This window comes from Heteronotia binoei, chromosome 21 (assembly GCF_032191835.1).
Source record: "Heteronotia binoei isolate CCM8104 ecotype False Entrance Well chromosome 21, APGP_CSIRO_Hbin_v1, whole genome shotgun sequence".
NCBI lineage: Eukaryota > Metazoa > Chordata > Lepidosauria > Squamata > Gekkonidae > Heteronotia > Heteronotia binoei.
In genome coordinates, this window is record NC_083243.1 from 50,389,551 (window position 1) to 50,406,301 (window position 16,751).

General features: G+C 38.0%; 1 protein-coding gene across 1 annotated transcript in view; it reads left to right on the forward strand.

Annotated features, from left to right (window-relative positions):
* SPTLC2 (serine palmitoyltransferase long chain base subunit 2) overlaps positions 1-16,751 on the forward strand; it is a 119,028-nt gene that overhangs the window by 28,014 nt on the left and 74,263 nt on the right. The window contains exons 4-5 of the mRNA XM_060262996.1: positions 10,090-10,238; positions 11,372-11,496. Coding sequence (XP_060118979.1) covers positions 10,090-10,238; positions 11,372-11,496 — 274 coding nt within the window. The remainder of the gene's footprint in view (positions 1-10,089; positions 10,239-11,371; positions 11,497-16,751) is intronic.

The following is a 16,751-nucleotide window of genomic DNA, read 5'->3' on the forward strand; positions in this document are numbered from 1 at the left end:
TTTGTGTGCCTAGAGGATATCCTGCTTTAGGGAGCAACAAGTGCTTGATCTATAAGCATGGAGGGGAAAAGTCTTAAAATTACCAGAGAGAAACACATTCTATGCTATTTTGTAATTCTTAAAAGATGATGACTGTAGATTTATACCCCACCCTTCTCTCTGAATCTAAGTCTCTGATTCAGAGTGGCTTACAATCTCCTATATCTTCTCCCCCCACAACAGACACCCTGTGAGGTGAGTGGGGCTGAGAGGGTTCTCACAGCAATTGCCCTTTCAAGGACAACTCCTGCGAGAGCTGTGGCTGATCCAAGGCCATTCCAGCAGCTGCAAGTGGAGGAGTGGGGTATCAAACCCGATTCTCCCAGATAAGAGTCTGCACACTTAACCACTATACCAAAATGACTCTCCATGTGAAAGAACTTTCACAGAAGATGTGCTCATCCATAATCTGCCTTAATTTGCATTTATGCAGGCAAAACATGTAAAATATGTTGAAAGATGCAGAAAAAAGTTCACCTAGAGCTGAGGCTTGTCACTGACAGAAGCCTTGCTGAGTTAACTAAACTGTAAAACAGAGAGGAGCGTTGGTCTCAGCTGCTTCAGCATGTGAAACTTCTGATGGTTCTCTGGGCCATGGCCAAACCCAGTTCATCAATCAAGTTGCAGGCAGTGGGGCTTCCATATTTATTGTACTTAATAGCTGCTTCCTCTGTTCCAAGTCACTAGGTGGTTTTTATTATTGTGGTCATTACAAAAAAAGACATACAGAAGACAAATAGTTGAATAAACGTGCAAATTTAGATCAGAAACACCCCAAACACCATATACAAATCTTCATATTCCATTAAACAGTAAAAGGTATTCATCTTAGATCAATTGCACCTGAATAAGCATATTTTTTCTTCTTTGATGTTTATATGTTGGAACTTTATCCGTAAATCAACTCTTTGCTAATGAAACCTTTGTTGGGAATACTTTCTTTTTCAACCAGTATTTCGCTATAAGTAACCTCACCGCCACTATTAAATTACTGAACACTATTAGTTTACTGAACAACTTTTTCTCTGAATGTCCTAGCAATATTGACATTGAGCACCATGGAATCTGACAACCTATACTTTCACTAGCTGTACCTTGCCAGTATGCAGGAATGTATTTTTTGTTTGAAAGCTATGCCAGCATTGAACCTACCAATAGAATGTATTTTCTTCAAAATTAAAGAAGACCAATTAGTTAGGGAAGAATCAGACAGTATGTACAGCACATAGCTAGGGACTTCTGCCAAAATTTCTGCCATGGTGGCATGGCCAAAATTTCAGGGTTAGGAGCCAAGCTCAGGTCTCTAAAAGGCTATGCCCTACCTCCAAACACATGGCTGCATAGCTTACACAGTTTGGGACCCCCAAAATATGGTGCAGAAATATCACTTGCATTTGCTGAACACATGGGTTGAAAGTACTAATCCCGTGAGGATCCCGTAAAGCAATTGGGATACCGATTTAGCTTTCAAAACACAGATGGCTGCAAGTACATATTGGCCATCCTTCACATAACAGAAATGTGCAACAGCAGACATACTGCACTTGGCCAAATTCCTTGTTTCTGCTGTGCTGTCCAACTATTATTATTCCAAAAATTTACTCCCAAATATTTAAAATGTTTTACTTGTTCAATATCATTACCAGTTAAACACACCAGCTGAAACATCTACAAGACCTTGACAACACCATGATGTTTGATTTCTCAAAATATTACAGATATTTGGCCTTACAATTGGGTATAAATGGAAGTAAAAGGCATTGAAGACCCTTCTGGGAGTGAGAGAGCACTACTGTATCATCTCTGTGTATTAATAAGTCGACAGAGCAAGGGCCCAGTTTAGGAAAGTATCCACCACTCGCAGACTAGGAGCTAGGTCATTCATAAATAAGGTGGATAAGTAAGGAGCCAAAACACATCCTTGTTGGACTCCCCAGTTAGAAGGAACTTTATGTTAACTTATCCAGATGACTATATCAAACTTGGCAGCTTGTGGAAAAATGTAGTATGTTAATAAGGAAAAGTAAACATTTATTCATTCTTTTCTCCTCCATTTTTGCCTTATCTCCTCCCAGGATACTGTGGATCCTGATTTTGTAAAAACTGTAATTTGATTAAACCAGCAACTATCTGGTTTATAGTTAACATATTCAGAGTGGCATAAATATTTTACAATCACTGTTTGTAATGAAATAGGCCTGTAGGAAGAGGTAGAACTTAAATCTTTACCTTCCTTAGGAATCCAAGACTATATTGGCCTCTGTGACATTCCTTAGTTTATGGCTTCAATGGATTTCATTATTTTGATGTTATAACTGTTTTTGTGTGTGCAACCTTGAGGCCAATTCTATTTTGGTGGGGAAAGACCACACTTAATATAATATCACTACATTCTATTTAGTGGCATGGATAAATTACGTCACTCTAACCCAGGGGTGTCGAACTCATTTGTTATGAGGGCTGAACCTGACATAAATGAGACCTTGTTAGGCCAGGCTGTGTGTGTCATAAAATGTAATGCCAGGTAGCAGAGATAAAAGCTTTATAAAGGACACAGACAAACACAAGTTAAGATATTTTTTTTTAAAAAACACCCTTACAATAAAATAAAAACAATAAAAACAGCACTTGTTGGTCTTAAAGGTGCTTTCTTTGTAACTCTTTTATGTGATCCAGGGAACTTGGCAAAGTTTTCCTTCTTTCCCTGGGGACCAGGAAGTGGGGGATGGAGCCTTAGCCAATAGAAGGAATAGAGGGTTGGCTTAGTAGTTCTGTTATGCATTTGAGAGAGCCTGTCAAAGCAAGCTATTCCTCCCCAAAGGAGGAACCTCAGCCAATGGAGAAAATAGAGACTTTGCTCTGTAGATCCTGTGCAATTAAGCAAGCCTGGCAAAGCAAACTGTAATGTAGATGGAAGCACAAGAGAGGGAGAAGTTAGCAGATGGCAGCCAGTTACTCAGAGGCCTGATTTGGTCCCTGGGCCGCATGTTTGACACCCCTGCTCTAACAAATCACCATTTGATTATGAACTGTTCTATTAGTGTTTTGTAATTCACTGGATTTTGGCCACCTGTGAATTAGATAATTGATGCCTTCTGTGGAGACACTCTTGCCCTTTCCCCTGCCCTGGTACTGAAATCTGTTATAACCCTTTCTGCTAATATATACCTATGAGAGGTCCAGAAGTAAAGCAATACAGAACTTTATCAGGAAAGAAAGGTCTGGCAATAAACTATATACACTAGTAGCTTTGTGGGAGACTAGGAGAAACCATTTATGATAAGCTGTTACCAAGACAGAGTCAGCCAGAAACTGCCAGTCTGCCATAGGAGAATAGAACATAAATAGTTTACAATTTATGGAGTTTTACCATTATGACCTCAGTCTGCCCCTTAGATTCCCTTTACCCGGGAATATTTCATTTGAGAGCTTACAAATCACCATGTACCCCTCCAAGCCACTGCACTAGACCCAATCTGCTTCTTCTTGGAGACAGTGAAATAGGGCTACTTTTAACCTGTCCATTAGAATTCCTATACCCTATCTGAGAAGAATGTCAGTTAAATGCCTCTCTTTGAGAGATCCAGTGGCCTTGATTGGTTATTTCTGATTTCTCTATTGCACCAACAGCGTGAAAATGGATTTAGCTGATAAGAGTACAAACTTGAACCTGTCCATCACTCTGCCCAGGAACCCACACCAGTCTTAATCTTATTAAATGAGTCATACAGTCTCTTCAGATGTGGTGTTAAAATTCATTAAACTTATCATCAAATCCTGGAATTTTGTTGATATTCAGTGGATCTTAAAACATTTCTTCCAACAAGAGATATTAATCTTTAAAAAGACTCTTAACTGAGGACTTCCGGGGAGGAAAATGGCGGGCTGAGTTGTCTCTCACATCGGGAGCAAGCTGAAGATCTTGTTCGGGGTAGTGGAGGGCAATCTAAGCCCACTGCCTACCTTTCTCAGTGAGAGAAAGGACCAAGACATGCACTTAAAACTTTGGAAGAGATTTACCTTGGCTGAAAAGGAACCCTGAAGGGGGTTCCTTTGAGGCTTTGAGGGGTCTCAGAAGTTTGCATAGTTATCGTCTGCAAGATCTTTCAGAGTCATCGATTTGGCATAAGCCCGTCAAGATCCTAACCTTCTGGGACAATTCTAAACAACTAAAGTTTTGGAAGACCAGTGGAACTTGGATAAGTGAAGGAAAAAAGGTACAGAAGCTCTCTTTTCACTCCGGAGTTATTTACAGTCTAAAGGGATATATTAAAGGTGGGAAGAAAGGGAAAATATAAAACTTGCAATTAGAAGAAAGAAGTTGAGAAGTTGGGACTGTTTTAATACAAAAGACAGTGTTAAAAACTGCTAAAATTCGAAAAGGAAATTTAGTTGTGTCTACTTGCGGTTTGCGGTTTCCTGAAATGTAAATAGCCACGTTGCATTGGAATACTACTGGAAAAGCTCTTCAACCCTTCTGAGCAAGACAGGAAGTGCGTCAAGTATCGTGAGATTTCCATGAGAGTTGAAGCTGATAGAGACAGGAAGCAGTAAAGAAAAAAGCCTACTCTACATCATAGAGAAACATCGGCAGCTATTGCTGGGAGGTCCGATTTAAAATATTGTTTTAAAAAGAACTGGGACTTTAAAAATTGACAGAATCGACAGGAAAGAGGGTAAGAGGACAAGATCTATTGACTAAATTACTGGTGGGCTCCTGGGAGGACTTTAAAGGGGAAAAAAAAATTTTTTAAAGGGGAAAAATCGCGGCCGCCATCTTGGAATTTTTGAAGGCTTTTTTGATAAATATCTTGGCTTTGGAGGCTCAGAAACCAGCGAAAATAGGCTTGCTGGAAAGGGCAAGCTCTGCTCTATTGAACCTGACTGTCAAATTTCAAATTGGTGAAACTAAAAATTTCGTCATTTTTTAAAGGGGAAAAATTTCTTTAAAAATATATATCTGGGCTTGGGAAGCTCAGAAAAGAACAGAACAAAGACTAAATAAGAGAGAAAATTTAGACCTTTTGAACTTGGTAGCCAAATTTGTAAATTGTGAGACGGAAATTTTTGGTATTTTTATTTTATTTCCCTGCTTCTTGCCTAAATGTCAGAGCCCAGGCAGCCCCGAACAAGAGCCCTCTCATTAGAAAAAATGCAGGACCAAATGGAGGCTATGGAAGCCAGGATTATGAAAGGAGTTAATAAAATGATGCAAGAAATGAAGGAAGAACTTATTACAGTAATTAAAAAAGAAGTGGATGACCTTAAAGGCCAAATTGGGAAAATAGACAAGAAAGTACAGGAAGTGGAGGAGAAAGTTAAAGTACATGATACCACCTTGCTGAAAGTCCAAGAAAAAGTGACGATCCACGAATGCAAATTAATGGAAAATCAGATACGCTTGAGAGGAGTACCTGAGGAAGAGAATGATGATCTGAGAGGATATATAATAAACATAATTGCAGAATTCTTAGAAGAAGACCCTGACAAGACTAAGAATATGTATGATCATATGTATAGAGTCAATTCGTTACATGCCAAAAAAAACAACTTACCAAGAGATGTTGTTGTAAGATTTATGACAAAGGAAATGGTGGGAAGGATCATCAAGAAAAACTTTGAACAGTCATTGATAATAAGAGGTAGCAGAGTGAGAATAATGAAGGAGCTACCCAAAGAAGTGATAAACGACAGGAGAACATATAAAAAGTTGACAGAAAAACTGAAAGACAATGGCACAAGGTACAGATGGTTAATCCCTGAGGGTTTGAGCTTTGAACTTCAGGGGAAGAGAGTAACAATTACAAATGCTAGAGAGTTGAGGAGATTTTTTGAAGAAAATAAAGAATTTGCACCATGATGGATTACAAATTACTGTCTTGGAATGTTAATGGACTAAATTCACCACAAAAAAGAAGGGCAACTTTTCATTGGATTAAGAAGCAAAATTGTAACATAATTTGTCTGCAAGAAGTACACATCAAACAAAAGGATTATAAATTTTTATGGAATAAACAATTGGGAAGGGAATTTTTTTCATTAGCCAAACAGAAAAAAAGGGGAGTAGTCATTTATGTTAAACAGGACTTGGAGCCAAAACTGATGTTTAAAGATAAAGATGGAAGATTTGTAGCAGTGGAAATAACATCAAATGGGAAAAAAATGCTGTTATTGGGACTATATGCACCTAATGGTGCAAAAGATGTTTTTTTTAAAGACATTATACAACAACTAGATGAGTTGACCTACGATCAAATACTCTTAATGGGAGATTTTAATGGAACAGTTGAGAACTCATTGGATAGATCCGGAGGGAAAAAAAATAGTGTGAAAGAAGGGAAATTGCCAAAGTCTTTCTTTGAGTTAGTCAAACAGGAAAACTTGGAAGATATATGGAGAAAGTTTAATCCTGAAGTGCGGGACTATACTTTTTTTTCTGCAAGACATAAGACCTTTTCTAGAATTGACATGTTGTGGGGAACTAGAGACTTAGGCCTTATAACAAAGAAGATAGATATTTTGCCTAAAATCGGTGCCGACCATAACCCAATAATGTGGATTACAAAATTGTCCAAAAGACTGAGAAGATGGAGACTGAATGAAGATTTGCTACAGAACAAAGAAACAGTGACTTTCCTAGGAAAAGAGACTAAGGAATTTTTCCAAATGAATGATAAAGAAGATATTGACTTCCAGACGGTCTGGGATACTTATAAAGCAGTAATGAGAGGGTTGTTGATTACATTGAACAACAAAGATAAAAGGGAAAAAGAAAAACAATTATTGGACATTCAAAATGAAATAAAGAAAAAAGAAGGTGCGTTGAGGAAAAGACCAGGGGAAAAAAAGATTCTAAGGGAAATATCAATATTACAAACTCAACTAAGACATTTACTAAACAAAGAAGTGGAATGGAACTTGAAAAGGCTTCAGCAGAAATCGTTTGAAGGAGCAAATAAGACGGGGAAATACTTGGCGTGGCAGCTGAAAAAAAAGAGAGAAAACAAAACAATTAGTAGAATTGTAATAGATGGAAGAGATGTAGTTACTCAAGAGGGAATAAAAAGAGAATTTTTAAGTACTATGCCAAGCTGTTTAAAGGTGCTGAAGTAAAGAGAAAAAAGATAGATGAATACTTACAGAAAATAAAAATTGAGCCTTTAACTGAAAATATGAGAAAAATTTTGAATGACCCAATCGAAAAAATAGAAATTGAAGCAGCAATTAATGTGATGAAGAATGATAAAGCTCCCGGGCCAGACGGTTATACAGCTAAATATTTTAAAATTTTTAAAGATGAATTAATACCAAAATTACAGAAGCTGATGAATGTAATAAGAGCTAAAGGGAAGGTACCAAATACATGGAAGGAAGCTGTTATTTCTTTGATACCTAAAGAAGAAAGAGACGTCACAAATGTGAAAAATTATAGACCAATTTCACTTTTGAACAATGATTATAAAATATTTACAAGAATTCTGGCGGAACGACTTAAGCAATATCTGATAAATTTTATAAAGGAGGACCAAGCTGGTTTTCTCCCCAAAAGACAAATAAGAGACAATATTAGAACTGTTGTAAATATTGTAGAATACTATGAAAGACATCCAGAAAAGGAAGTAGCACTATTCTTTGCGGATGCAGAAAAAGCATTTGACAATTTAAATTGGGACTTCATGTTTGCAGTGATGGAAAAAATGGAGCTTGGAGAAAGTTTTATAAGAATGATAAAGGCAATATATTTTGAACAAAGGGCAAGGTTGTGCATCAATGCAGATCTTACAGACGAAATGAAAATTAGTAAAGGTACTAGACAAGGCTGCCCGCTTTCGCCATTGTTGTTCATAATGACTCTTGAAATTTTACTGATGCAGATCCAAGATGAAAAAGATTTAGAAGGACTACAAATAAAAGGGTATACCTATAAATATAGAGCATTTGCGGATGATATAATGTTTATAAATGAAAATCCCTTATAAGCTACACCGTTGTTGTTAACGAGAATACAAGAGTTTGGGGAGTTGGCGGGACTTTACATAAACAAAGAAAAATCAAAAATTTTATGTAAGAATATGCAGAAAAATAGACAACAAGAACTACAAAGACTAACGGGTTGTGAAGTTACCTCTAAGGTAAAATACCTAGGGGTAGAGATAACAATGAAAAATATTGATCTGTTTAGGAACAACTATGAAAAGCTCTGGCGCAAAATAGAAGAGGATATGCTAAAGTGGAACAAGCTCAATTTGTCATTGTTGGGCAGAATAGCTGCAGTAAAAATGAATATCTTACCAAGGATTATGTATTTGTTTCAAACTATCCCCATTGTGAAAGATGCTAAGCAATTTGATAAATGGAGAAGAAAAATCTCGGAATTTGTGTGGGCCGGGAGGAAACCCAGAATTAAAATGAAAGTCCTGATAGATGCAAAAGAGAGAGGTGGGTTTCAATTACCAGATCTGAAACTGTATCATGAAGCAATTTGTTTAGTATGGTTGAAAGAATGGATAACGTTATTAAATAAAAAACTTCTAGTGTTAGAAGGCCATGGGAAAAAATTCGGCTGGCATGCCTACTTGTATTATGGGAAAAAGAAGATGGACGGTCTTTTCTCTCACCATTATATAAGGAACAACTTACTAAATGTGTGGATAAAGTACAAGAAATATGGCGATGAGAGAAGACCTCTGTGGATAGTGCCGGCTGAAGTGATAAAGTTAACGGCCAAAACAGTTAAGGAAAAACAACTATCATACAACCAACTACTAAAAATATAAAGTGGGAAAATAGAAATGAAAACTGCAGAAGAATTGAACTATAAATATGATTGGTTTCAAATGCAACAAATAAAAAGCTTGATGGAGAATGATATCAAAGCTGAAGGAATAAGGAAAGAGCAAACAGAAATGGAAAGAGTTCTGCTTGGAGATAATGAGAAATTAATTTCAAAAGTGTACAAATTACTTTTACAATGGACTACAGAAGATGAAGTAGTGAAATCTCAAATGATAAAATGGGCAATTAATGTAAATAAAGAAATAAAAATGGAATCTTGGGAACATTTGTGGAAAAACTCTATGAAACTCGCAACATGTCATAGTATTAAAGAGAACTGTTTTAAGATGATGTATAGATGGTACATGACTCCAAAAAAATTAGCAAAGATGAACAATAAGATGCCAGATAGGTGTTGGAAATGTAAAAAGCATGAAGGCTCTTTCTACCATATGTGGTGGACTTGTGAAAGAGCTAAAATGTTTTGGCAGATGATTCAACAAGAGATATCTAAGATCCTAGGATATGAATTTAAAAAAGAAGCAGAGACATTTTTGCTGGGATTACAAATGGAGAATTTTCCAAAAGAAGATAGAACTTTAATATGGTACTTGCTCTCAGCTGCTAGGACATTGTATGCGCAGTTGTGGAAGCAAGAAAAAATACCAGAAAAGTGGGACTGGACTTTAAAAGTTATGTCATGGAGTGAAATGGATAAGCTAACAAGAAAATTAAGAGACTGCGATTTAGAACTCTTTAATCGGGAGTGGAAGAAATTCAGAAGATATGTAGAAAAAGAGTGGAAAATAAAAGGACACTGGACAATTTTTGAAGATTAAGACCTTTAAGACAAGAATATAACTTTTGAAGGGTTTTCTTTCTTTTTTTTTTTCTTTTTTTTCCTTAATCAATTTTCGTTTTTTCTTGATAGTTAAAGGTACCTTTAATATCTGTTTTCTAAAAAATAACACTGGCGGGGGTCAATTATTGGGGGGTGGGGTGGGAGGAAAGTAAGATGTGGGGTAGAATGATGCTTTCATCTTAAGGCTTTTTTTTATAAGCTGTAGAAATAGTTCTACTACCATATGTTACTAATAAAATTGTTTATACGCAAAAGACTCTTAACTGAGGAAGATAGGATGCTTTTTGAACTCTTGTTGCTTAAAACAGATTTACAGTGTATTTTGTAAGGAACTGACTTTGTAGCCTTCAACAGTAGTTAACATTGCTGTTTTTGTTGAGACTCTTATCTTAATATGCTGTGTTAAAATACAGGTACACAGGGAAAGTGATAAAGGATGTTATTAACATGGGGTCCTACAACTACCTTGGATATGCAGAGAACAGTGGACCTTTCAGCGAGTCAGCAGCTAAAGTTCTATCACAGTATGGAGCTGGAGTGTGCAGCACAAGGCAAGAAATGGGTAAGTTCAAATGGATGCATGGCCTTCTGATATTGAAGTCTAATATCATCCAGAAACATGGGCTTGGATACCCCACGGATTTCTATTGGTGGAAGAGACCTTTGTCAGCAGAGCAGAACTTTTTCGTCTCCCTTCTTCCATTGCAGTCCCAAATGCTTCTCAAAATATGTGTCTTGAAAGATGGGGTAGTCAGATGCCCACAGCAAACCAGGGAAATTGGATAAAATCATGCCTTTGTTAGCAGAAATCCTCTGGTGGATGTAAGTCTTTACATAGCAGGGGTTTTTTTAAAAAAAAATTAAGTATTTATTAAATGCTCATGCTCATACCTTCTCCAAGAATCATATTGCTGGATTTATTTCCAGAAGAAATACCAAAAACTCTGAACTAGGAGTTTATTTATTCTCAGGGCAACTATGTGACTAGAAAGAATTCATGAATGGATGTCCTTGGGTTCCTTATAATTAAATTCACAGAATGTTTAAATGTTTGGGGAGGGACAGTGGCTCAGTGGTAGAGCATCTGCTTGGGAAGCAGAGGGTCCCAGGTTCAATCCCTGGCATCTCCAAAAAAGGGTCCAGGTGTGAAAAACCTCCGCTTGAGACCCTGCAGAGCCGCTGTCAGTCTGAGAAGACAATACTGACTTTGATGGACCAAAGGTCTGATTCAGTATAAGGCAGCTTCATTTGCTCATATAAATGCAGATTCTATCTTATGCAGAGAAGATTACTGTTAATTAAATTTGATTAAGGGCCTCAAAACCATTTTTTTCATTTTATATGCATCACCTTTTGTTCCTAAACTAATTTGGAGGCCCCAAGATCAGCTGCCAGATTGTCATATAAAATTCTTTGCTATCTGTTTCTGAACTTTATGGCCTGTTTTTGTGGGGATTTTTTTACTGTAACCAGTAATATAATTTCATTTAAATTGCTTTCCTGTTTTGTTTTTCTCCCATTTGTGTCAGGTTTTTTTAACTGAATTCTAGCAATATTAATCTGAAAATGAAATGCCAACGTTCAAGCATGTTCTCCATTCAACTTGCATATACTACTTAACAGCAGAAAAACATCTCAGCACGTGTTTAGTCAGCAGTGCCTTATTAATTCTGACGTTTGTTCTCTTATTTGCAGGAAATTTGGACAAACATGAGGAGCTGGAAAGATTAATGGCCAGATTCCTTGGTGTAGAGTCTGCAATGACATTTGGAATGGGATTTGCAACCAACTCAATGAACATTCCTGCTCTGGTTAGCAAGGTATGAAAGCTTCAGAGAGGAGAATGACTGAGTCCTTCAGAGAGGAGAATGACTGAGTCTTCACAGATCCCTCTCATTTATTCAGTGTGTTTCAGGGTTGAGGACAGGGGAGATTGATCATCCCAGCATACTGAACTTCTAAACCGAAAAAACTTGGGGGAGTACTAAATAAATAAATGTTATGGGTGGGGGGGTGCTTACTGGTTGTCATAAGATTTAACAATTGTACAGAAGATTTCTTAGTTCCTCAAATAGCATTGGCACAATGCAGTGTCACTCTGGAGCTCAACAAATTAGTCTTTTTGATTTCACTTAGTCTGCAGAAAATTTTTCAATAAAACAAAACAAAAAATAAGAAACAGAAATTCTGTCATTGAAAATACATGTTTAGCTATGATTTAGAGGACAGGCACACTTTAATTTTTTGATTTTGAGTTTATTTACATGACACGTTACTCTTTACATTGAGCAGGGATACTTATTTACTATATTTATAGTCTGCCTTTCTGAATGTAGATACAATGCAGAAAAATGGCATTACATCAGCAGATCAAAAAGGGAAAAGATGGCAAGCGATAGCTCTGTTGCCATACAAATTCCCTATGCATTTTGCTGTACAAACTTCATGAGGGGATCAGAGACTTCACCTAGTGCTGAGCTTTTCCACAGCAATGTTGGGGAAAGGTTCAGCACTAGGTGAATTCTCTGATCTCCTGACAAAGCATGTACAGCAAAATGTATAGGGACTTTGTATGACAATAAAGCTGTCACCTGGCATCTTTTTTTCCTTTTTGGTTTGTGGGCACATTGCTTGGTGTAGTCCAGTTTTTCTTTCTGTAGAAAATAATGCAATGACAATAGGAGAATACTTACTGCAAGCTATTTCAGTGCTGGTCACCCACATAAAAATTCATCTTGAAAAAGATACTGCACCACTTGAGTAAATTCACAGGTGAATGTGCAAGGAGGCAATATATAGAAAGTGATACACATTCCAAAGTTACGGTGCCAATGCTACATTATGAGTTTGTACACAAAGGCCAATTACTGGTTTCTAATATATTTTGTTTTCCCAAAATATGCTGTTTTATTGTGCAGTCTCATATGTGGTTCTGCACCTGCTCATGGCAGTTCCAGAGCATTCTAAAACTTTAAAAATGGACTCAAATCCACTTCTTTGAAGCAAGGGGTGAGTGAGTGTTTTTCCTGCTCAATTCTTTTGGTGTTTGCCACATAACAGTTATTCTAAGACCATTCTCAGCATCTGTAGTCATCTTGGCTGTTTTCCTCTTTCTGTTGTGTAATTTAGATGGTCTTCCTCTTAATTTTGTACTATACAGGGATCTCTCCCTTTTCTTGTTGGTGTATCTGTGGCACATAATCTTACCTTCAAAAGCTGCAGCACTTGTCATAGCAAGATTTTAGCCTCCAGTGGCTACTGTCTTGTAAACAAGGAAGATAGAAGAACAAAAAACTGTCTTGACCGTATTGCGTTAAATTTCCAAAGCAGGGTCAAAGAAATCACTCTGCTTGTGTTTCTGGTTTGGAAGCAATAAAGGACTCCTGGAACAAGCTGTCTTTGGCCTCAAGTTTAAAAAAAGAAGAGATTGCAATAGGAAGATTGCCACTCCCTTATTACTCACTGAACTTCCAGTTCAGTCATTGTGGAGGAATCTCTGGATATAGTTTCCAAATTATTTTCATTTAAAAAGGGAAGGTTGGAAGTGACCTTAAAGAGAGAGACCTGTCACAGAACAGAACTTGTGCTTCAAGTTTCCAGCTACGCAGCATTCATTTCTAAGTATTGGTATTATTTTTGTGTAATCCAATAAGTGTTCATAAGTGAATCAAACGGTTTCCTAGTCATCTGGTTAAGATACAAACAGAGGCCATTCAGTTCTCAGAACAGGAAATTAATGCAGTATGCTATAACATAGATTTTGGAATGGAGGTGATAGCTGGATTGGCAGTTTGTCAACATGCTTGGCTTAGATCTGCAGCCTGTTCTTATTATGCTAGCACTAACACCCAAAGAACTTGTTTTTTAATGGCAACTGCCACTTCGGTTCCACTAGAGATGATGCGTCGGAGAAAGTGGACAAAGATAAAGGCAGTTCATAATTTTGGTGTTGCCTAGTAGCATAGTCAACTGTCCTGTCTCTGCCCAAAGCAATTTCAGTTCTCTCCCCTTTCCTCAGATATATATGGCTTATATCTCACCATTTCTCTGCTAAGGGAAATGCATCAGTGCATGAAGCACAAAACAAAAGGGCTTCAAATCCAAGCCTTCCTCCCAAACTAAACTGTCTTGAATCTTATACCTTGAATAAAACTTGGTCTTGGAGGTTCTTTTGGACTCTTACTTTATCCCAATATCAAAGTAAGTTTTCCCTGAATTCTTAAATTCCAGTTGTGGGGACCAGTGCAAGATGATTCCTGCTTCCCTCGGAGACAACTTACAACAATTGGCATTGGATACATGATCCGATTTGATACTTTCCTTGCCACTAGAATTTTTTCATTGTACTAATGCTTTTGCTCCTAATGGCTATTGCGTCCCTCTTGCAGGGGGGAAGTACAACACATCCCAGTATCGCAGTTGTGTTTTAAGACTAGCATATTGTACTCCTAAAATGAGGCAGAAACCTCTGGTCAATCTTGGAGACTTGAACACCTCTTTTCCTCACAAGAAATTTCAGATGGAAACTTAGCCAAGCACCCTTTCTGTGCTGGAAAACACTTGGTTTACATGCACTGAGCTAATGGGTACTTTTCATAGGAAGTTAATTTTTTTTGAACTCAGCCCAGATCATTTACAATTCTGGGCACTTAAACTTCGCAATGGCTCCCTGTGTTGTCACCAAATGTATGGTGGTTGTCACAGCTTTGTTGAGAAAATACTTTTTGCCAGAGATTATTTTCACCATCATTTTGCTCTAATTAGATCTGTGTTCCAATGAGGAGACATCTCAGCTCCTTGCAACTTGTAGACTCTAATTAATTGATACAGTTCTTGAGTCCAAGTTGAAGTGTGCTGTCTTAACTCCAGTCAAAGCTCAGACCAACCTATGTATTTTGAGCATATTTCTGCACTCTTCCCTTTACCCCCAACATGTTCTTGGCCTCATGGAAACCATACCATTAATCATTACCAAATCAGCTGCTTAAATAGTGCCAGTGAGGAGGAGCTCACCACTTCCCTCAGTAGCTAATTCTACTGTTGGAGCAACTCTTACTGTAAAATAGCTTTTCCTGATTTCCAGCCAGTACCTTCCCATCCTTAGTTTAAACCCATGATTGTAAGTCCTATCCTCTGCTGCCAATGGGAACAGCTTCCTGCCCTCCTCTAAGTGACAGCCCTTCAAATACTAAAGAACAGTCATGCCCCCCACTTCCTCCCCTCCAGATGGAACATCCCCAAGTCCCTCAACCTTTCCTCATAAGGCTTGGTCTCCAGGCCCCTGATCATTCTTATTGCTCTCTTGTGCACCCAGTCAATTTTTTCCTAATCCTTTTTGAAGTGAGGCCTCCAGAACTGCACACAATACTCCTGGTGTGGCCTGACCAATCCAGTGGGACTATGACATCTTGTGATTTGGATGTTATGCTTCTGTTGATACACCCTAAGATTGCATTAGCCTTTTTGTCACTGCATCGCACTGAGTGCTTATATTTAACTTATGGTCCACCCGTACCTCAAGATCTTGTTCACATGTACTGCTACCCAGCAGTGTATCCCCCATCCGGTATTTGTGTTTCTCATTTTTATTATATCTTTCTGTTTATAGGTGTTGTTTCTCTTTGCTTTCATCCCTCTTTGGGGGCAGTAGTCTATTCACCTGACCATAATTACAAAGGTCTTCCAATCCTTGTGATTGTGAATGAATGTCTACAACCTACTCCATGCCCCAGTGACACACTTCACAGTAGCCTGTATCCAAATATGCTTGCTGCTTGAAGAAGTTACTGCAGAAGTTGTAGAAGGGCGAGAGGGGGAGGGGAGTTGGCCTCTCCCATTGTTGTTGCTTTGCTATTTCTGAGAGAATCCACTAACTCATGTGGGCACAATTTTTTGAAAGGCACAGCAGAAGGTGGGAGGTCAGAACACTCACTTTTGCAGGTTCAACTTGTGCTAAATAGGATCTGGTTTAGTAACTACAGACTCATCTCTACAGTTATGTTCACTGTGACTTACTGTCAGCTAACTATGCTTGGGGTTCATTAATTCTGAAGTAGTTGCTTAGAACTACTTGGGAGTATGAGAAGCTGTGGCTTCCCTTCTGTCTTGCAAGTACAGTGGTCCAGATTGCTGCATAGTAGCAGCCAAATTCTGTTACATGCCTGGAAAGGACCACTTCTTCTATGTTTCCATCATTGCCTTAACTCCAGGAAAGCCCTGTAGGTGGAAATCAGATGGGTCAAAATGAAAACATTTCTCTCTTTTGAAAAGAAACCATGCTGGTACATGGTTATGGTCCTTTTTTATTTATGCTCAATTTTATTGTACCCTTATTTCAATCAAGTTTGGCTGCTTCTTGTCAGTCATTTCTGCTTTCCATGTCAATGATCACATTTTGCTGGCTTCCCTGATGCTGAACTAAATGTTTTATTCCATGGATTTTGCTCATTCCATCCGTCTGTTAATTCTGTGAGGCCCTGCTGGAGCTTGTCCTTGATAGTTTCAACGTTGTTGTGGGGTAAATTGTTCAAGCTCATCACTCCTTGGGCTTTGGGTTTTGGTATATCTGCATTTCTGGTGGTCATTACATCTGGTCACCATGTGGGGGAGCTTCATGCCTTGAGACAGGACCATGTTCTTGTTTTTGTCCTGATGAAGTGGTATTTTCGTCTGATCTCGCTTTTCAACCCAAGGTAGTATGACATTTCATCTAATACATGACCAATCATGGATGTTCTTTAAGAATTCCACTATCAGAAATTTACATGTCAGAACTAGAATTAATAATGTGTTTAGCCAAGCTGTCAGCTGTCATGTAGTGCCAGCTTCCACCTTAAGGTAAATTAGTTCGCTAATCATCTCTTTGTGGAAATTTACTTAGATCACAAAGAAGAAAGACTGGTTTTCTTTTAATTTGTACTCCTCTAATTGGTACTCCTCTAGGAGTCTTCTGCGCAGTCACATGCACAATTTGTCCTTCTCTGTTGCTGGCAGCTTCTTGTTTTGGGGAAGCTACATGCAATAGATTGAAGGAGCTGAATTGGAAGGCAGTCACTTCTCTCTTGACTGTTTCTGT